This window comes from Prionailurus viverrinus, chromosome A2, assembly GCF_022837055.1.
Source record: "Prionailurus viverrinus isolate Anna chromosome A2, UM_Priviv_1.0, whole genome shotgun sequence".
Taxonomy (NCBI): domain Eukaryota; kingdom Metazoa; phylum Chordata; class Mammalia; order Carnivora; family Felidae; genus Prionailurus; species Prionailurus viverrinus.
The window spans coordinates 49,937,134-49,960,338 of NC_062562.1; the positions used below are offsets into that span (position 1 = coordinate 49,937,134).

Below are 23,205 nucleotides of genomic sequence, written 5' to 3' on the forward strand. Positions count from 1 at the left end.
AAAATGACAGCTCTAGAATCTTGCCAGAAAATGTACCCAGCTTGGGTGTGAAATGTAATAAAAGCGTTCTCTAGCCATCCCCTTCAGGGAGCCTATTAAAAACAGTATTAGAGTGCCCAAAGTACTTTGGCCTTCTGCTTGCTTATAACCCTACAGAATTATCTTTTCTCAGGCCCCATCAATTGTGGACCCATCAGCTTTGACAGCTAATAGAAGTAGAAGCCATACGAAAGTTTTTGCACTTGCTGTGAAATTCCCACAAAGAGCTCCAATATATCTCTTAATGACCATTATTTTAAAACACAGACTAGATCCCCTTTAGAATTTAATATCTTAATGTCCTCTGTTGTGAAAACAACCTGCCCATAGATTTTGTTAATAGTATTGCAATAATTCCATTTCTGGGAATCTAACTGAAGGGGAAAAATTCTATTATTATTTATAATTGGGAAAAACTGGCAGTAACGTAAATGTCTAGGAAGAGAAGACTGTGCAAAGGTGGCACATGATCCAGATGGGTTCATGACACAATCACTCAAGAGTACTGATAATGTACTGTGAAAGTGTTCTGTGCGAAGTGACAAAAGCACTGTGTGTGGAGTCAATCCTGGCTAAGTCATATGCAATTCTGACTTGTCCGGCTTGTCTGACATAGTCGTGAAGTTAGTAGACACATAGGCACATATTTGCTTAAGTTGACTTCCATGAATATTTTAATATTTGGACCAAAAAGAAGGTACCTGCACAGTTTCCTGGGGATTAGGACATAGAGGACAAAGCAGGACTACGGTGATTAACATTATCCCCTTGAACTGATTTTTCAGTTCCTACAGAGCTTATAGGCAAAATCAAAATCCCCCTATTACATATTTTCATAGGGCCATGTACCTCCGCTTTATTTTACTTATCACAGTTGTAATTTGTATAATTAATTAATGTCCGTCTACCCTTGTGGTCTACGAGTCCCATTATGGCAGGGTCTGTTTTGCACTACTATCTGACATGCACTCATAGTCAAGGAAAGGCAGAGGAGAGAAAGAGGAAAGAGAAGATAAAGGGGAAAGGGAGAAAGAAAAGGGGGTAAGGAAAGAGGGAGAAGCAGAAAAATTTTTATGAAGGACACAATGGGCCCAGGTGACAGCACACTATCGGACTGGGGGAACACACTTTCATTGCTTCCGCAGAGAACACAGCAAGGCCGAGAATCAGTGAAATCAACAGTAGAGGGATGCCTTGGTACATGGCATCCCAGCAAGTCGGGATTCTCTGGCAGGACCAGCAGTGCAGAGACCACTGACAAGGGTGACAGATGCCCAGCAGGAATGTGGCAGGAGAGCAGCAACATACTGAGGCATGGACTTGCTCTTATATTCTCAGTAGCCTGAGGCCAGGGATACCTGGACATACGGGGAATGGGATGGGGAAATGCCCCCATAAGGCCCAAGTGTAGGTAGCCAGTAACAGGAGGTGTTAGTGCCAGCATGACCTGTTTATAACCTCAAGTGGTTATTGCGAAGGACATCTGATATGTTCAAAGACTAAAACCAAAGAAACGTTATCAAAATGGTCATGAATTCAATGGCTACGCTGGTTCCCCCCTCTAATGTTCCTAATTACTCTTATAATAAAAAGAAACACGTAACAGGAAAACACTGTGTCTCATTTCAAGAATTGCTATTTTCTTTTAGCAGAGGCTCAGAATTTTGTAATCCACCATTTCTGCCTTTTCCCCAGTTCTAAGAAAACTCAATTCTTGAGTTTAACCACAGCAATCATCAGTGTAGATCATTGTTTTCTTCTCATTCTACAGACCGAGAGCCATAAGAAAAAAATTTTTTTTTCTCCAAAACCTCTCTTGTTTATTCCTGTTGACCAGAATCTTTGCCATGCTGGGGAGGAAAATTCTTCCTCTACCCTTCAAAGTTTCTTCCAGCTGGTGCTAACAATTAAGTTGACATGAGATACATTAGCAGAAGAAAATCAAGTTTAATTTTGTATGTATGGGAACCCCACATACACGAGAGGTTCAAAGACAGAAAGGTAAAATGAAGTATATATGTCATCATGAGCTAAGGAATGGGATAGGAGCCTGGGGGTTCAAAGACAAGGAAGGCAATTCACAGGTTAATAAGAAAAAGCATATGTTTTAGATGTAATTAGATGTTTATATGAGATATGTTACTCAGATAAAATTTATCTTTGGTATTAACTCTAACTCTGGGAAAGACCTCGTTTAAATTCTTTTAGACAGTTAAGGGAATGGCAAAAAGTTTCTCTTGGACCTGCAGAGTCTCAATTGTTCAGCTCAATTACCACATGCCAAAGTGGCACATTTTAGGGAGACTTGCTCTGAACCTCTTCAACCACATGAGTTACTTCTTAAATATATACTACCCTCCCTATACTACTCACATTGTCTTATGTGTATGAATTACTTTTTCAACTAGACCACTGACTCTCAATGAGGGATATAAAGAAGAGAAAAGGGATAAGAGGATAAAAGCATGGTCTGTCAGATGAGATCAACCTGGAGGTCCCTTTCTAAAGTACACAGCAGCTCACTTACACCATCCCAAACCAAAAGCATCACTGCCATTGTGGGATGACATACTCATGGGAGCTGTTAATACCCTGGATGGGAGTTAGGAGGTAAAGAGAATTAATAAATAACCAGTGGTGAGGATCACATTTTCACTAACAGATGAATTTTGGAACCAAAAGCTTATTGGTTTCAATCCTAGATCTAACACTTAACCTAAGTTCTGCATTCTCAAATGGAAATAAAATTACCTTTCCTTCAATAATGAGTATCAAATGTATCCTAAGTGCTGATAGAGCTCAGTAAATGCCCTTTAGGAATCATTTTTCAAGTAGACTTGGGAGATCCTTTACACCAGGGTTTCTCAATCTTGGTACCATTGACAATTTTAATGGACCAGTTAATTCTTAACTGGGAGGTGTCATGGGCTAAGCTGTGTTCCCGGACCCTGCCATTAATATATTGAAGGTGTAACCCCTGGTACCTCAGAATGTGAATGCATTTGGAAATAGGGTTTTTTTTTTTTAAGTTTATTTATTTATTTTTGAGAGAGAGAGAGAGAGAGAGAGCGAGCGAGAGAGAGCGAGAGCATGAGCAGGGGTTGGGATGAGAGAGTGGGGGAGAGAGAGAATCCCAAGCAGGCTCCACACTCTCACTGTGGGAGCCCGACACAGGGCTTGAACGCACGAACTTTGAGATCATGACCTGAGTCAAAATTTAGAGTCAGACACTTAACTGAGCCCCCCAGGCACCCCTGGAAATAGGGTTTTTAAAGTGATAATTAAGGTACAGTGAAGTGTCATGGATGGGCCCTGATCCAACATGATTGCTGTCCTTAGAAGATTATGACACAAATGTGTGCAAAGAGGAAAGATCATCTAAGGACACAACAAGAAGGTGGCCATCTACAAGCCCCAGAAAGAGATCTGAGAAGAAACTGACCCTACTGACAACTTCATCTTAGACTGCTACCCTCCATGAACTGGCAGAAAAAAACTTTTTTTCCTTTTAAGTCACCCAGTCCATGGTACTTTGTTATGGCAGCTTGAGCAAAAACGCCACAGGGGTTACCCTGTGTGTTGCAGGATGTTCAGAAGCATCCTTGGTCTCTATCCATTCATACCAAGGGCAATCCTCTAACCCCACAGTTGTGACACCTAAAAATGTCTCCACAAACTGGCAAAAGCCCCTTAGGGGCAAAATCTTCTTTCCTGCCCTACTGAAAACCATCATTTCAGATGGCCTCTGGTCACCTCTGTTTTCCCAGTGCTCAGCACAGTAACTGCTACCTAAGAAGATAATCAAATATTTACTGAATAGTCACTTGCCTATTTCCCTAACTTGGGTCTCACTACTCCCTTGCAGACTCCTTTTGCTGTGTCAAAAATAAAGAAAAAGAAACAACAGACCCAAGGTGGAGTCACTTGCCCCCACAACAGCAACTAAGACTTAGTTGCATTGTAGGAACGTGACCTTTAACCAATCCGGAATTTCCTGATCAGCACTAGTGAGGTGATCTGCATGAGAGACCACCTCCCCTTGCCCCAAAAGGAATTTGACTAAACCATCCTATATTTTCTTTTGCTAATGACTTCCTTGTCCCACCTCCTTTCTGCCTTTAAAAACATTCCATTTTGTACAGCTCCTTGGAGCTCCTTTCTACTTGTAGATGGGATGCTGCCTGATTCATGAATCTCTGATGTTGATCCCAATTAGATGTTCAAATTTACTTGTTTGGATTTTGGGGTTTTTTTGTTTTGTTTTCTTTTTATAGCTGCAATTAAAATAGTGATTATTTCCAGTTTAATTTATAGTGGGCGTGCAATTTCTAATGAAACAGTTATCATTTTAGCATAATTTCTGGCAATTCGGTAACATAAATATCACATCAGTGTTAAACCTTATTTTGCTTGATATTGCTCACTGACCTCACATCAGATCCTCTGGTCAATTTAGTGAGTGGTGCTACTTTTAGTTTCCTTAATGCACCACTCATAATTAAAAAAAATTTTTTTTAATGTTTTTTTATTTATTTTTGAGACAGAGGGAGACAGAGCATGAGCAGGGGAGGGGCAGAGAGGGAGACACAGAATCTGAAACAGGCTCCGTGTTCCGAGCTGCCAGCACAGAGCCCGATGCGGGGCTCAAACCCACAGACCTTGAGATCATGACCCGAGCTGAAGGCGGACACTTAACCAACTGAGCCACCCAGGTACCCCTGCACCACTCATAATGTAGCAGATGACATGACCATGACAAATTCTTATATAACCATTTGAAGCTCAGAGAACTCAAAAGGAAAACAAATGGCCATTTAAATGTGAAAACGCTGAACTCTAAGTCATAATGAGACTCCACACATTATCCAGAAACCCAAAAGCATACCAAAAAGCCAAAATCAATGGAGACATTCTTTGCAAAGGGGAAGTCACAAATGTCTCTGGCACATTCATAAATTTGTTGTCTTAACACTGGCACATGTACTGTCATGTTATTTGAAAGCGGATGTGTTTGGGCTGGGCAGTGATGTGGGGGCAGGGAAGGGACAGGAGGGCTGGCTCTGAGATGCCAAAGAGAGGCATTAGGAACTCTGGAAGGAACTGGGAACTGGTCTGGTGGACATTTTGCAGAGACAACAATTTCTGACCAAGCCCTTCCAATGATTTGTAGCTTGTGCTCAACTATTCACAAGACAGTTTTCAGAGCATTATTTTAAATTGATACAGAATCTATTCATTTACAAAATCCATTTATTGCATTCTTTTTGATTAATAGCTGGGATTCAGAGTGTTAAAAATTTGATTTATCCAAGTGAAGAAAAAAAAAAGACTAACATCATTTTGAAGTGCCATTTCTGAAGTATATGCTTGATGTTTCAAAGTTATTGTTCGTGATTTTAGGTTCCAGTACGCAACACCCTACTCCAAATAACAAACGACTACATTAAACTCGGGCAACGACCATCACGTAACTGCTGTGACAGGCATGCTGGCATCTGGGCATTAGGAGCTGACATGCACCAAAGAGGTGATTTATGACATCCTGCTTTTCCAGAAATACAGAGGGTCTTAACTCTTCAGCTGTTCCTTGTGGCAGAGGTTGAAAAGAATCATTTTCTCAAGTTAGTTTCTCCATGGAAGAGGAGAATGCCTTAAGGACATCCTGATTTAGAAACAAAACCACGCAAAACTCCTTTGCCAACACGTCTGTGAACCCTGCAAAGCTGGCGGATGTGTGGATGTATTTTTACAGAGAGAGGTTTTAGAGACAGGAGGTTAACTAACCAAGTGAGGATGTTCTGTTAACTTATTTTTTCCCAGGAAAGACAAAAAAATAAAATAAAATAAAAAGAATGACAATCAGCTACTTATCATATTGAGAAGTTAACCCCTTCACTTGGGCATTTATGAACACGAAGTCTGCCTGGCAACCCACAGTGGCACACTCCACCCACCACACTGGAAACGTCAGCAAAGCCCACGCTAGTTCCTATTCCGTTTATTTCTCGGCTCGATCTCAGCACTCTCATCTGATCTTGTTCGACGATTGAACCTTGGACTCATTTCTGCGTCTTGAAGATCATTTCTGAAAATGTAAAAAAGGAAAGAGCACCTTAGAAAATAACGATCATGATTCTTCCACGGCAGTTTCTAGTTAACATGTGCTTTCACGTGCACTGTTTCATTTAAACCTCCACATAGTCCTCTGCTCCACTGGCTAGTCTATTACAATAATAATTATTAGCATTTTTAAATACATTTTATAACTGACTTAGCAAAGATCACAGGCTGTAAGTGACAGAGGCAGGAATTGAACCCCTTCTGAATCAAAATCTAGAATAATTTTACACTTTGCTTAACATGAACAAAACTGGAAAAAAAAAGTGCTCCTATCCTAACAAGGCAAAGTCAGAGCACAATGAAATCATTCTCCTAATCCTGAGAGCTGAGGTTGTAAGGCAACCAAGAAAACAAAATTCCAAAGAAAGATAAGCCCCACCAAAGAGAGATGGGCCACACAAGTTCTCGCTTTTGACACAGCACCGGAGGAAGGTGGCTGTTGTACAACCAGGTAAGAGGTTATCAGCTGACATTTTAGTGAATTCTGAACTATGGGCTAGTACTGAAAGGCCCTAACACAAGGAGAGGCCACATGCACTTGCAAGCACTTTTCCAGGAGCCTCCCTCAAATGCTCATGAGAAAAACTGGGAGCAGGGCAGGAGACTGAGGACAGCCCACTTTGGTGGCACTGGATAAAGCTGGTGAATGTGGGGACAGGGGTCAGGCAGAAAGCCCTACCTCTTCCTGGGATTGTTCTCTTCTATGAAGTGAAAGCTTTCAGTTGCTGAGGGAAACTGAATGGCCCATGGCAATCGGGCAAAGATCTAAGGTCTCTGGAGGAGGAGCGGAGGTAAAATCAATCTGCATTGAAGGACAGGAAACCAACCTGCACTGAAGGATAGGAAATCAATTGCAAGAACACTGGCAAAGATACTTTCCTGCCGAGGAAATGGTAGAAATAAAAGCCTCTACCTCTGGAGGAAGGGCAGAAAATCATCTTAGGCTGATGTCCTCAACACCAAGCAGAGCCTGGGTCAAGGCAGTCTGACAACCATGGGAGGGAGAGGGGGTGGGCAGAGAAAGCTCTGCCCACAAGATCGAGGCACATGGGGCCTGCCAGAGACCACAGCTGGAACAAGAAAGAGAGAGCTCCAGCGGGCCCCCACCAGGAGCCAAGCACCAAGTATTAGGGAGTAACAGTAAACTGCTGAGGGAGAGGTATGGGCATGGAGAGAGGCCCTTCTGGGAGGCAGGCATGCAGACAAGGCTGAAAGGTCAATGGAAAAAAAAGAAGTGAACAAAACCTTTCTACAACCCAGCCCCCACACTAAGCACAAAGTAAAAGTAGCCCACTTGTTGAAGATCTTGATGCCTCTGATATCCACTGAAGGTCATGTTAGGAACAAGGAAATTCCAACCTGAGTCAACTCCCCACACTGATGGCCTGACAGAAGAAGCAAGCCTGTTTCCATGTGGAGACACTATTTTAACTCAGTATCTACGGCCCTTCACAGTATGTCTAGCATCCATGCAAAATGTACAAATGCACAAAGAAAAATAAACAAATAATAAGTCCATCGTCAAGAGATAAAGTAACCAACAGAAAGACTCACATGTTGGAAACTTTAACCAACTGATTAATATGATAAAGGCTCTAGGGAAAAGCTGGAGAACATACATGGAGAGACGTTTAATGGGTGGCTCTGAAAGACAAAGGTCATTACTGTCCTTCCCTCATGGTACCTCCCAGAGTCTAAGAGGTTCCTCCCCAGGTGTCAACATTGCTGCTTTCTCCACCTCCACAAAATTAGCATGTTCCTTTTTCTTAGCTGTAACTTTACCTTTTCTCCACTAATCCCCTACCACACACAGTCCTTTGACCAGGAAGAGTCAAGCTTAAGAGGAATAAGAACATTTTCATTAAACTTTTCAGAGACTCATTATGTTCCCCACTTTGACCCATGTGGGCCAGAGTAAGAAGACTCGGTGGGTCGTATACCAAGACAAGTGCTTACTATTTTTGATTTAGGACAGGGGTTGGCAAACTTTCTGTGTAAATGACCAGATATTTGGGGCTCTGAGGGCCATATAGTCTGTCGCAACTCAATTCTTATAACACAGAAAGAACCACAACCAGGAGATGTATGTGGCAGACAGTAGGCCAGATGCCCTGACCTAGAACCACGGCATTCCAGCAAGTGAATCCAACAAGCTTAACCAGAATTAAGTCTGAATTCTCTAGGACCCCTCTTGGCCAAGCTGCCACCCAGAGGGTATACCAATCTGGCCAGTATATGGTTGCCATTAGGAGAAAGAAAAAAGCATCATGCATAGGAATAGCTGAGGAACCCTGGGTTTCTAAAATAGGTCAATATAACCCCAACATGCTTTTTGCCCGAATCATTACCCAGAAAGCGACCCAAAGATAATTCCTTTCTGGGGACAGCAGCATTCAGTGACCAAATTTCCTTACTAAGTTGTGTGGACCAGGAGAAGGTGAGGGAGTTGGTATTTTTAAAGGAGGCCATTTCAACATTAGACGCCTGTGGATTATAGGGAGGATAAAAGGTCGAGTGAATCCCTTGACCATCAGCCCATTATTGATTCCAGGCATTCTCTTTGGAGAATGGGCTCTTATTATAGATATGTTCATGAGTAACCTAGATGGTTCAGTTAGCACCTGTCAGGCTTGTTAGTCTCAACACGGGGGATCTGCCAATCTGTGGCCTTCATGATCACATTTATGATGTGTTCAACCTTAGTTACCTCTTTAAAGGCTCCATCTCCAAATACAGTCACACTGGAGGTTAGGGCTTCAACATATGAATTTTAGGGGAACACAATTCAGTCCATAAGAGCCTCCGTGGACCAGGCCATTCAGTTGTTGTTGTTGTTGTTTTTTTTTAAGTTCATTTATTTGTTTTGAGAGAAAGAGAGATCACAAGAGAGAGGGAGAGAAATAATCCCAAGCAGGCTCCACACTGTCAGTGCAGAGCCTGATGTGGGGTGAGATCATGACCTCAGCCGAAATTAAGAGTCAAGCACTTAACCAACTGAGCCACTCAGGCGCCCAGGCCATTCAGTTTTGATGACAAGAACCTAGTAGCAAGCAAAGAGCTGTTTTTCAGAAGGTATATAGCTGGTAGCTATGTGAGGCTGGACACAAGTCCAATATCCCAAAGGGTGCCTCTAGCTGAAGGCCGCCTCCCTTTGTCAGAGGCTCCAATCAGGAAAATCATTAGTCATAAAGACTTGTAGCTCTGAGGGGCATTAGGGTTGTGGGAATGCAAGGGTATTAGCACTTGTCTGTGTGTGCCTCTTCCTTATCAGAGAATTTGCTCTGGCACTTACCGGATGGGGAACTATAAGTACACAACACATCAATTCCCACATACATTCAAATTTAAAAACAACAATAGTACAATGAATTAGCCCAAAGGACCCCACCTACAAGGTCACATTAGCTTCCCCATGGTGAACCTTATCCAAACCCCACAAAATGAATTCAGGCACTTCCTTTCTGCACAGGACAGGGCAGGGTGGTGAATCTGGTACTTATATCCAGCAGAGCCATCAAATCCCTTCCCAAAGTTCAGCAATACATCCAGACTGGTACAGACAGCCTTTCGTCTCCCTTAGGGACAGGGGAGCCTCAGCTCCACTTCCCATCAATAAAGCTAGAATAGCCAAAACAATTCTAAGGAAGAAAAATTTATACTGACCATGATAAATGCTGATAAGGATACGGAACAAGAAAAATTCTCATTCACTGCTGGTAGGAATGCAAAACGGCACAGCCATTCTAGAAGAAAGCTTGGCATTTTCTCGCAAAACTAAATATAGTCTTACATACAAATCCAGCGATTACACTCCTTGGTATTTCCCCAACTGCACTGAAAACTTACGTCCACACAAAACCCTGAACTTTCTTTTTATTAAAATATAATAATAAACAGCACTTTATTCATAATTGCCAAAACCTGGAAGCAACCAAAATGTCCTTCATTATAAAACTGCAGCAATGAAGACAAGGTGTTGTTGGTGAAAATACAAACATATAGATCAACAGAACAGAACAGTGATTCCTGAAATAGACCCACACATATATATTCAATTGACTTTTGATAAAGGCACCAAAGTTATTAAATCGAGAAAGGATAGTTTCTTCAATAAATAAAGCTAGAGAAAATGGAAACCCACACGTAAAGAAGAAAAATTGAACCTCAATGCTTATTGTGCATCATTTATAAAAATTAACTTGAAATAGGGGCTCCTGGGTGGCTCAGTCAGTTAAGCGTCGACTTCGGCTCAGGTCATGATCTCCCGGTTTGCAAGTTCGAGCCCTATGTCAGGCCTGGAGCCTGCTTCAGATTCTGTGTCTCCCTCTCTCTCTCAACTTCCCCCGCTGGCACTCTGTCTATCTCTCTTAAAAATAAATAAAACATTAAAAAACTGTTTTTTAATTAACTTGAAATAGATTATAGACCTAAATATAAACTCTAAAATTTCCAGAACATAATCGAAAACCATTGGGTTAGGTAAAGATTTCCTAGGTAGGACATAACAAGCACAAAATATAAAAGAAAAAAAAAATGATAAATTAGATTTCATCAAAATTTAAAACTGCTCTTTGAAAAACACTATCAGGAAAATGAAAAGGCAAGTCACAAGGTGGAAGAAAATATTTGCAAAATACATTTCTGACAAAAAAGTCAGAAATTTCAAAAGTAAAAAACCACCCAATTTACAAAATGGGCAGAAAATGTGAGGAAGCATCTCATCAAAAGACAGGGATGGCAAACATGCATGTGGAAGGAAGTTCAGTGTCATTAACCTTTACAGAAATGCAAATTCAAATGACAATGAAATACTGCTATAGATCTATTAAAATGGCTTTTTAAAAAGACATCATCATCAAGTACTGGCCAAGATACAGAGCAACCAGAACTCTCACTCCTGGTGGAAAACAGCTGGGCAGTTTCTTATCAGTTGAACATACACTTGGTATATGATGCACTAATGCCAGTCACGCTAAGGTATTTACCCAAGAGAAATGAAAACTTACATCCACACAAAAAACCGCACTCAAAAGCTTACAGCAGTTTTATTCATGATCCCCCAAAACTGGAAACCACCCAAGTGCCCATCAGCTTTTGAATGTGGTACAATCTTACAAAGGAATACCAGTCAGCAATGAAAAGGAACTACTGATAGATGAAAAATATGGATAATTCTCAAAAGGGTTATGCTAACTGAAAGAAGCTAGACACAAACAACTACGTTATTATTCAGTTCCATTTACAGAACATACTGGGAAAAGAAAAAACTGTTGGGACAGAAGGCAAATCAGTGGTTGCAGGAACCAGGAAGGAGACTGAATACAAAAGGGTACCAGACAATGTTTTGGTGTGATGGAAATACACTATATATCAACTGTAAATATTGGCTACATTGCTATAAATGTTTATCAAAACTCATAGAACTGAACACCTAAAACTGGCGATTTTTATTATCAAACCTCAATAAACCTGATAGAAAAAAGAAACAGCCACAGGCTCACTTTGCCTTTAGCCTGTTTGGCTCCCCAACCAAAAAGGACAGAGTGAAGCCAGGGCCACCCACGATAATTATTTGATGAGCTTTGGCTCCTATTGCTCTTAGGTGGTTTACCTTTCCCACCATTTTTCTCATCTAACTCTAAGGGTTTTTTTGTTTTTATCTTTTTTGCTTCATATATTTGGGGCTCTGTCATTAGGTGTGTATATGCTTATAATAATGTCTTCTTGGTGGATTGACTTTTTTATCATAATAAAATGTCTCTCTCTGTCTCCAGTAACAATCTTTGTCTGAAAGTCTATTTTGTCTGATATTATTATGGCTACACCAGACTGTTGGCATGGTATATCTTTTTCTATGCTTTTTAACTTATTTGTGTCTTTGAATGTAAAGTGTATCTTTGGTAGACAGTGTATACTTGGATCATGGTTTGTTTTTAAATCCATTCTGCCATTCTCTTTTAACTGAAACAGTTAATCCATTTATACTCAATGTATAGGATTTATGTGTGCCATTTTGTTGGTTTTTATGTCTTACGTCTTGTGTTCCTCTATTCCTTCATCACTGCTTTCTTCTGTGTTATTTTCTAGTTTATCATTTAATTCCTTTGTCATTTCTTTTACTGTATTTTAAAATTTACTTCCTTAGTGGTTGCCCTGGGGATTATAATCAACCTATTAATTGATAACAACCTAGCTCAGATTAATAACACCCTAACTTCAAAGGTATTCCACAACTTTGTTTCTATATATAGCTCTGTTGCTTGCTCCCACCTTTTTGCTACTGTCATACAAATTACACTGTGTTTATCAACACAGACTTAGAATTATTGCTTTGCACAGTTCTCTTTGAATAACACAGTAACAACAAACTACATCTTTTATGTTAACTATACTTTTATATTTACCTTTACTGGCACTCTAAATTTTTTCATATGGATTCAAGTTATTGTCTAGTGTCCTTTCCTTTCAGCCTGAAAGACTCTCTGTAATATTTATTATAGGCCATATTTCCTAGTAACCAATTCCCTCAGTTTTTGGTTCTCTAAGGTCTTGATTTTTCCTTCGTTTTTGAAGTACAGTTTTGCTAGATATAGAATTCTTGGTTGGCGGTCTTCTTCTCTTAGCACTTTGAATATGTCTTTCCACTGCCTCTGGCCTACATGGTTTCTGATGAAAAATTACCAAATTCCTTGGGATGAGCTGCTTCTCTCTTGATTCTTTCACAATTTTCTGTCTTTGGGAAGTCTCGTGAGCTTCTTGGATGTGTAATTTTTTTTCTTTACATTGGATTTAATAAGTTTTCAGTCATTATTTCTATACATATTCTTTCTGCCTCTTTCTCCTCTCATTATAAAGACTCCCATTATGCATGTGATATACTTGACAGTGTCTCACTGGTCCCTGAAACCATACATTATTCTCGTCTGTTTTCCTTTCTGTTCCTTGGACTGAGTACTCTCAACTGATCTATCTTCAAGTTTGCTGATTCTTTCTTCTACCTGCTCAAATCTGCTGTTATCTCATTAGTGTATTTTAGCTGCTATGCTTTTCAATTCCAGAATTACTATTTTTTTCTAAACAATTTCTATTTCTTTATTAGTATTCTCTATTTGGTGAGACACTTTGTCATACTTCCCTTTAGGTCTCTGAACATATTCAAACCAGCTGATCTAAAGATCGAACAGTCCAATGTCTGAGTTTCCTCAGGGACATTTTTATTGGTTGCTTCTTCCTCCTGTGTATAGGCCACCGTTTGTTTCTTTGTATGTTTCAATTTTTTTGTTGTTGACAACTGGACATTTTAAACGATACACTGTGGCAACTCTGGAAATCAGATTCTCCTTCCCCAAGGTTTGTTGACATTGCTATTTGCTACTGTTGTTTAGTGACTTTCTGAACTAACCCGCTGTAATATGCATTCTTGGTTGTGTGTGGGTGGCCATTTACATGTCTGCTAGGTGAGTTTAGTGGTCAGCTAATGGGAGTTTCCCTAAACATCTGGAATCGACATAACACAGAACCCCTTGGTAAAACCCAAGGGACTCTATGCATGCTGGGGCAGGCATCCAACACTTGGTTGACAACTCTGCCTTATGCATTTAAGAAAAAGAAGAAGAAGAAAGTAAAGAGGGGCAAAAAGAAAGGGAGTGCGAGAATCCCAGGCAGGCTTGGCATCATGAGCACAGAGCCCAAAGTGGGGATGGATCCCGGGAACCATGAGATCGTGACCTGAGCTGAAATCAAGAGTTGGATGCGTAACTGAGGGAACTACCCAGGTGCCCTAATAAAAGGAGGAATAAAATGTGTGCAAATATAAGCAGATTTATATGTTTGGTGTTGGAAAGATGAGGACTACTATACAGTGGGTTCTATTCTCTCTACAAAGGAGGAGAAAAGATCTCCCGCTGGGGATGGAGCCATTGCAAAGAGCCAAGGTTTCAAATAATCCCTGTGAGGAACAGGACAAAGAAATGATCACAGAAACAGTAAAACTGCCAGGCAGTTTTGAGGGCCCACTGAAGGGTAATCATGAAGTTATAGTGGAACAAAGTCACCCCGCTGTACTGCAGATCACTCCTGCAGGTGAAGATGAATGAAAATCTAATGCTTGTCCCTGTTCCTTTCCTCCTTACTTATCAGCAGGACCTGGAAAAGTCCCCTCCACCACTCCCATTTCCCAGACAGATTCCTAAGTGCTAACAAGGAGAAGGAATCAAACTGCATTTATTCTACCCTAAACACGTCTTATGACCAGGAACATCTAGGAAAGGACTGAAAGTTTTCTTAGCACTCTGAGCCAGTGCTTAAGGCTAAACTGTGAATTTCTCATTGGAACAATTTGTCTTTAGAAAAACAACTTCTGACAAGTGACCAGAATTATTACACTGGGATTCCATTTCCAAGCAGAAATGTATAGAAACAAGTAGCACGCTAGAAATCTTTACCTTAATGTGTGTGAATTACTACTTCCTTAGGTCAGAAAGCACAAATAGTCTTTTATTTGAAAATGAACTGTGTGGAATTACAATTTCTCAAAGTACATGCTTACTTCTTGATGATGAACACTCACTTATGTAATGCTTCCCAGGCTTCCTCTTCTTCTAGAAGATCTCTTATGATGTCTGAACTAGAACTAAAAGGAAAGGCACATCAATACTGCCAGACGATAAGAAGACCATACAGTTTTATTTATATGAAATTCTAGAAAATGCAAACTTCTCTATAGTGACAGAAAACAAACCAGCAGACCAATGATTACCTCCTGGGGGCAAGGGGGTGGGCAAGGAGGGATTACAGTGTCACAAGGAAACTCTGGGATCTTCATTGTGAAGATGATTTCATAGCTGTGTACATGTATCAAAACTCATCAAAATGTGTGCTTTAAATACTTGCAGTTTATTATACATCAATTTCAATACAGGTATAGAAAACTCAATAAATTAGCAAAAATAAAGAAAAAAATCATCAAACCTCAAAAAATCCCTCAACATAGGGGCGCCTGGGTGGCGCAGTCGGTTAAGCATCCGACTTCAGCCAGGTCACGATCTCGCGGTCCGTGAGTTTGAGCCCCGCGTCAGGTTCTGGGCTGATGGCTCAGAGCCTGGAGCCTGTTTCCGATTCTATGTCTCCCTCTCTCTCTGCCCCTCCCCCATTCATGCTCTGTCTCTCTCTGTCCCAAAAATAAATAAATGTTGAAAAAAAAAATTAAAAAAAAAATCCCTCAACATAAAACCTGCATTCAAATGGAATACATTAAGAGCCTTTTTTTTTTTTTTATTTTTTTAATGTTTATTTATTTTTGAGACAGAGAGAGACACAGCATGAGCAGGGAAGGGGCAGAGAGAGAGGGAGACACAGAATGTGAAGCAGGCTCCAGGCTCTGAGCTGTCAGCACAGAGCCCGACATGGGGCTCAAACTCACGAACTGTGAGATCATGACCTGAGCCGAAGTCGGATGCTTAACCGACTGAGCCACCCAGGCGCCCCAATAAGAGCCTTTTTAATCTCCTATGGCAACCAAAGATCAAACTGTGTTTTAAAAACCTCACTCTAGTAATGAGATTCACAAAGAGACATTAAGTTCCTAAGTGGCTTTTAGTCCTTTGTAACCAAAGTAAAGTAAAATGTAATTAATTTGAACTGTGCTAATAGTGGAATTCGTTACAATGCAACCTAGTTTGAAGTGTTGTGTGATCTTTGGTTTATTTGTGTAGGGTACAGGGTAAATAAGGTTAGAGAGGGCATGTATTATTTCTTTAAAGGAAAAAACTGTTTTAAGGCTTTCAGCATCTTGTTCTTACTCAAATTCCTACCAAAAAAAAAAAAAAAAAAAAAAAGATGTACATCAATAGCGAAAAAGCATTTCTTTAGACATCTAAGACAAAGAATGTGAAGGGCATGACATGGGACAACTGAGAAACAGCAGTCACTACCCCAGGGTGGAGAAGGCTAAAACCAAAGAAGAACTTGCTCTGGGGGAGAAACAACAGGTTTGTCAGGGTCAATCATTATCTAACGAGACTCTGATAGCAAAAGTTTAAAAATTAAGGAGACTTCAAGTGGCAGTGAATCATTCTCAACAACTGACGAATCACTTGGAAGCAATGTTTGCCTGTGGTACATGAACAAAAAAGGCAACAAGCATCAATCAATACTGTTCTGTGCTAAATATTTTACTCCAGGCGTTCCCCCCCTCCCAAATCCCAAGACTCTCAAGGAGCCATATGTAGGAGCCTTTCTGACTATGGTTCACTGTGTATAATGACCTGGTTGGGGGTGGTGGTGGGGATTCCATTTGCATGACAGGTGTAGTGACCTTCCAATAGAGCTAGTTCAGAGGTTCTCAGGTTCAGGATAAGGATCCGCATATGGGAACAGCAATACTTTTCAGTATTTGTGGCTTGAGAAAACACATAATAACAAAGTATTATAAATTTAGTAATACTTTTAGTCTATATTTTATTCATTATAGTGACATATGCAGTGAAAAAACAGTAGTACCTGAATTTGTGAGACACTCTTGATTATATCTAAAGATAATTCTTGATAAGTATGTGCTCTTACACACCCAGTGAATCATTCCTTCAAGGTCCAGGCTTGGGAAGCACTAATCTAAAGTGTTAGTATATAAGCATCTACTACTTTTTTACATTTGAGGGTGGCCCCTGTGTAAATCCAAGTGCCCTGGAAAATAATAACATTCATTTATCACTGGTAATTTTTATCCTAGTGTAAACTGCCTTAAAACAAGCTTTCCCCTTAAACAGCGAGCTAAATGTAGTTTTTATTAGCAGGCAAGAGAGAAAAGCAGAAGGCCCTTAAGGAGACACAAGGCAGACTGCACCAACTTTATTAATTTCCTAAGAGACAGACCCACATCAACACTTGCTAGAGCAGGCTAATATCCAATGCCACCTCTACTCCCACAGAAGTGGTCTAACCTTTCCACCCCCAACATCCCAACTTCTGTTATTACTTACTTCCCTTTCAAGTACTCCAACTTTATAAACAAAAGGGAAGTTGTTTTAACGTAACTTTTTCTTTCTCTTCTCTCTGTTACAATGATACCATCATCTACTCTTCTTTACCTGGACAGAGCTAAGGCAGTGTTTCTCAATTCTTTTCATTATTGCCTCCCACCCCCATCAGAGCTTTTTTAGACATTTTTTTTCCTAATTACCCTTCCGTGAAATTTTAATACTGAAAATGTGTATCCATTTATATATTGTACATTAGTATCTGTCTGTGTGTGTATGTATGCTTTACACACAGAGGTGTTTTTTTTTCCATCCAGCCCTCCTGCTGTCACAACCAAGTCCTGTCCTGCACCCCGCCCCCCCCCCCCCCCCCCCCCCCCCCCCAGGGAGCTCCTACCGAGAACCCATGAGCTAAGAGAATGCTCATGCAGCTCTGGGTCCTGGTAGGTTTCACAGGGCCGGAAAAAATAAAGTGTGATTTTTACCAACACCCCCAATACACACATACAATTTTATTTTTGAACAGGAAGGTTACAAACCATCCCCACTGTTCCAGTAAGTAAGCAGGACAGCTGAGCCTGTCAAGCAACCAAGCAGTCTAGTGATCAATTTACCTACGGATTTCAAATCACCAGTAGAAATCACTGATTTGTTAAAAGAAAATATTTGCGGTACATTAGTGACATAAACCTAAGCAGCTTTTGTCACTAATGTACCGCAAATATTTCACTGCCTCAGTGAAAACAGATGGTAGAGGAGGTTCGCAAAAAACACATCTCAAAAGTGGTCTGCAATCTCCTTGTGTTCTGTGACTTCAAAACCTCTGACCGGCCACACCACCCAGCCTCCCTACCCCCGACACCCTCATTCCTTGCCACCTTCCCTTCCACTCCAGCTTAGTCACTAATCTGAGGGACACAAAATTCGAAAGGTCTGGAGCTTACCTACAATGTTGTTTCAGGATTATTTGCTATGTCTGCTATTCTAATTCTAGTCACCTCTGAGAAACTGAGAGCAGACACTAATACAATTAAAACAATGGTCATTCCTTCTTAAAATAACGTACTCACCATATTCTACTTAAAAGCCACATTCCTGAAATTACACATTAGGGTTTCACAAATAGGATTTTACAAACAGACTACTGGGCACAACAGTCAGTGTGTCTAAAATTAACACTCTCAGATCTCTTTCTTATGGATAGTAATTAATATTTTTGAAATCTTAACCATTTAATATGCCTTGGAGATCAATTAATTCCTTTCATATACTTTAAAGACATCTAAAAAATTCTCCACAGGAGAAAATAAATTATTCACTGGTATACCTGGGGTCAGAGCATATAGGAGCCTATACAGCTATAGCTTTTAATTCTCAGGCAAGGAACTTTTTCGGAATAAATTTTAGCTCCTCTACTATGTGGGTTTGGAACATTCTGTAGATCATACTTTAAGAAGCTGGATGGGGTGCCTGGGTGGCTCAGTCGGTTAAGCGTCCAACTTCAGCTCAGGTCATGATCTCACAGCTTGGGGTTCGAGCCCCAGGTCAGTCTCTGTGGTGACAGCTCAGAGCCTGGAGGCTGCTTCGGATTCTGTGTCTCCCTCTCTCTGCCCCTCCTCCACTCACGCTCTCTCTCTCTCTCTCTCTCTCTCTCTCTCTCCCTCTCTCCAAAATAAACATTTAAAAAGCTAAAAAAAAAAGAAAAAAGAAAAAAAGAAGCTGGATGAATATGAAGTCAGGTACATGGAAGTCAGAGCTCCCCAGGTAAGGGTGTTTAAACTATGCTTTCCGATGTTGCCAACAGTCCAGGCTAAAGCAAAAATTATTCTATAAATTAAATACACGTGAGAAGGACTCACAGGCAAAAATGCTAACCTTGCATCCTATGGAATTCCCAGCCTCTGTTCAGGAAGATTCTAGTAGATCTATTTAGAACACCCACACTTAATTTTTCATGCCATTTAACCTTTATTTTCAGCTCAAACTTCCAGAAACTTAAGCTAAACTGCTGTTTGCTGGTCTTCGACCTAGCTGGTCTTCCTATATAAAACCTTACTCTCGTTATTCTCTTACCAAAAGGAGTAGCGCAACATTTTAACAGGGAAAGGAAAACACTTTTTGGGTGTTTCTTTTGCAGCGTCTTATTTCACCTTACTAGTCAAGATTTTACCACCAAAGCTGAAATGTAAGATGCCTAATACCTCTGGCAAAGGTATGACTGATTAAGACTACCCAGAGGAGAAGAAATCACAGATTGTAGTGTCAAAGAGAGTCCAGTTTCAGTGCTGTTTCTGTCACTGCATGTGTAATACTGGGCAAGATACTTAATCTTTCCAAGTCTCAATATTCTCACCTGTAAAGTCAAGACAGTAACACATGCAGTTCACAGGGATATTCTAAGATTCATCAATCAAACATATAGAATGTTTAGCATAGAGCTTAGCACATAGTAAATGTTCAATAAATAAAGCTTCCATTTTCATAAAACAAAGCTGGGTCTGAATTACACGAGTAACTGCCTCAGCACTACGCTTCCATTTGCCCTAGGAAACCTGATCACCATGTGCTCTATTTTAATCTTTGATTTGCACTGTTTCTATGACACCAAGGTACAAATTCATCAGAACTTGTTATTTATCCAGCATGGCAGGTACACAGGGTACTGTGGGGCAGAAAAAAATGCAAACATTTGCTATAAAAATCCTGTGAATTAAAGATTACTTACGAGTGGGATTTTTCTATTATCTGGTAGTTACTCCACACCATACGACCCCCCCCCCCACCAGCCCAACTCTTCTAATTGTCGCATTAACTTGAGCGTGGTTGAGCATATCAAACTAAAAAACAAAAACAAAACACTCCTTAAGGATAGATCACTGGAGGGTTGATAGAGAACAAACAATGCCACCAGACAATAGTACTTAACTAAATGCTGCCAGCTACCATGAATCCTTCTTCAAATGCTTATTTTTAGTAATCTGTTCTTATTCTACAGGGTGAGCAGCAGCTTATATGCCTAATATATTAGTAGCTGGCTGACAATAACATGTTAGAACAGTAAACATCCTATGTTCAAGAAAGAAATCACTTGGGGCGACTGGGTGGCTCATTCAGTTAAGCCTTGATTTGGAGGCAGGTCATGATCTCATAGTTTGTGGACTCGAGGCCCACATCAGGCTCTGTGCTGGCAGTGCAGAGACTGGTTGGGATTCTCTCTCTCCCTCTCTTTCTCTCTGTCTCTCTCAAAATAAATAAATAAACTTAAAAAAAAAAAAGAAAGAAATCACTCAATGAAGACAATGACAAAAATGACCATTTTGTGAGCAACTACTCCTACAGACCATTGTGATAATTAGCTTATATGCATTGGCCTTAATTCATATAAGCACCCTAGGTTTTATCTGCATTTGACACATGGACAAAGGCTTAGCGACATTAAGTAAAAAGAACTAGGGATGTGAATGCAAAGTTTGTCTTCTTTTTTATCACACTGTGCTGCTTCAACCAGTAGTAGAAGAAGAATAAAATGCTACTAATCCACAAGAATTAAAAATACCACCTCCTCTTATGTATTCATCAATAAGGTTTTATCAGATAACCATCAAAAAGGTTCACAGATAAAGTAGAGGTGAGAGTTTCACTGTTCTCCATTAAATCTAGAAAATATAAAATGAAGAAAGTTTCAGATAGAAGAAAAGAACTTTTTTATCAAGTACTATATGGTAAATCCTTATTAAGAGATGAAAGCAAACCATAACTAAGTTTATGTTCAATTTATGAAGCATCCACAATATATAATCATCTCATTTGCTTTTTACCATTACCCAGGGAGATTACCAGGGCAAAAAAGTATCCTCCCATTTTATCAACAGGACAAATGAAGCCCAGGGAAATTAATTCAACAATTGACCACATGCCAGGAACCATTCTAGAGTCAGAAAACCATGACTGAGATGAATTTCCATAAACAAAGAGTGCCTGCTACATATGGTGATCTCACGGACATACAGAAATTTCAAGGACTTGATGTCGTCATATCTTAGGTGAAGATACATTCCCCCAAAACAATGTCACATTCATTGGACACACATAAATTTCAAGGACTTGATGTCATAGTATCTTAGGTGAAGATACCTTCCCCTCAAAACAATGTCAGGTTCATCCAAAGGACAGTAGACTCATGTACCACCTAGTTTAAGCTCTTTTGAAAATGAAAAAGATGTGGAAGAACTATTCTATGTTCCCACCTTTTCTCTAGAAACTTTCAACAAATTCACCACCTGAAATAAGGTCAACCATTTAGCTTTCAAGGGTATGCTGAGGTTCATAAGTGCTCCCAGAAAAAAAGGCCATAATAAAGTACAAAACAGTAATGCATGTAAGAGAAGGTTTCACGGCAACATTAATTAAATGTCATATTCTTAAAAGTTAAAAAACCAAATGTAATGTCAACCTTCCAAAAGCAATTATGAAGATTTTTAAAAATACAAGGTATCGCTGAATTACAGTAACATACTTACAACGTAATGTTACTGTTTAGTTATTTTGATGTGTTCTTTAGATACTGTTTTCTCTTAATTTGACCAGAAACAAACTTATTTAGCAATTTTTCTAATAATCCCAATGCCTTTTAAACAACAAAATCCCATTAATTTATTTGTCTTACCTTACTGCATCAAATTTCATTAGCCAATTTATAATAACAACATTAAAGATAACAATGATTTCCAAAATGTTATCTCAAAGAGTACAGACACTTTTTTGTTTAAAGCAGATTAGTGTATTTACAGGGTTCAAAATCAAAATGACATAAACAGATGTACACTGAGAAGTCTCACACTCCCTTCCCCTGTCAACCTGTTGGCCCTTGCCTGCAAAATGTAATCACTTATTAGTTTATTGTTTATCATTCTGGTGTTTCTTTATGGAAAACCAAATAAATATAAATATATACCACCACCGCCACCCCTTTTAGAAAGGAGACAGCATGCTATCTATCCTGTTTTGAACAATGGTCTTTTCACTTACAGATCTATCCTGGAAATCCCTCTGTATCAGCACACAGAGATTGTCCTTTTGAACAATCATACAGTATTTCACTGTGTGGCTGTACCATAAGTTTAATCAACCAGCCCCAATGATAAATTCTTGAGTAGTGTCTAGGCTTTTGTTATTATGTAAACAATGGAGAACCTTGTGTGTAAGTCACTGTGTTTGTGTGCAGGTGTAATCTGGAGGACAAATTCATTGAAGACTGGTTAAAAGGCAAAACAACAGTACTTTTGGTTGATCTCATCAGATTCCTCTCCTTAGAGATCGTTTTATGTAGCACTCTGGCCAGTAATAAATAAGTGTCTGTTTCCCCACAATCTTACTACAGCAGAGTGTGTGAATAAATGTTAAGACTTTTTGCCAATCTACCAAGTGAGAAGTAGATTTAATTTGCACTTCTCTTTTAGCAAACTGTCTCTGTTCGTGACTTTTGCCCATTTTTCTACTAGGTCTGTGGGTCATTTCCTTTTCAGTCTCTAGATGCTCAAAAAGAATATCTACTCTTGAATGTTTAAAAAAAGGTATTAAACCTCTATAAATGGTAAGAAAAAGTATTAGTATGTCTTCTTTCATTGTCAAAAACATTTCTATGAAGTTATATATTAAAATTAAACATTAGTTCTTTAAAGGCACATATTTGACATTTTCTCGGCTGATGAGAAAGAATTCCAAAGCAAGCATACTTATCTTAATTTTAATTCTGGTCGCAATTCAAAATTAAATTTGTCTCATTCTTTCTTGTACCCCACACTATCCTCTCAAATCAATGCAGGAACTCTGGTTAACCCTAATTAACTACCTACTCTGTGCAACTAACACCCATCTATTTATCTATCTGCTAACTAATCTCATTTAAAATCCTTGATCGCAGGGGCGCCTGGGTGGCTCAGTTGGTGAAGCATCCTACATCAGCTCGTGATCTCGGTCATGGTTTGTGGTTTGTGGTTTGTGAGTTCGAGCCCCCGTGTCAGGCTCTGTGCTGACAGCTCGGAGCCTGGAGCCTGCTTCGGATTCTGTG

General features: G+C 39.8%; 1 protein-coding gene across 5 annotated transcripts in view; it reads right to left on the reverse strand.

Moving 5' to 3' along the window:
• Positions 1–5,292: 5,292 nt before the first annotated feature.
• RAD18 (RAD18 E3 ubiquitin protein ligase) overlaps positions 5,293–23,205 on the reverse strand; it is a 117,608-nt gene continuing 99,695 nt past the window's right edge. For 3 of the 5 annotated variants that reach the window (XM_047850911.1, XM_047850908.1, XM_047850913.1), the window contains 2 exons: positions 14,729–14,791; positions 5,293–6,124 (listed from right to left, as the gene is read on the reverse strand). In XM_047850911.1, coding sequence (XP_047706867.1) covers positions 6,022–6,124; positions 14,729–14,791 — 166 coding nt within the window. In that variant the 3' untranslated portion in view covers positions 5,293–6,021. Of the gene's footprint in view, positions 6,125–14,728; positions 14,792–16,424; positions 16,559–23,205 lie in introns of all 5 variants that reach the window. The other 2 variants (XR_007150509.1, XM_047850912.1) reach the window with 2 other exon arrangements.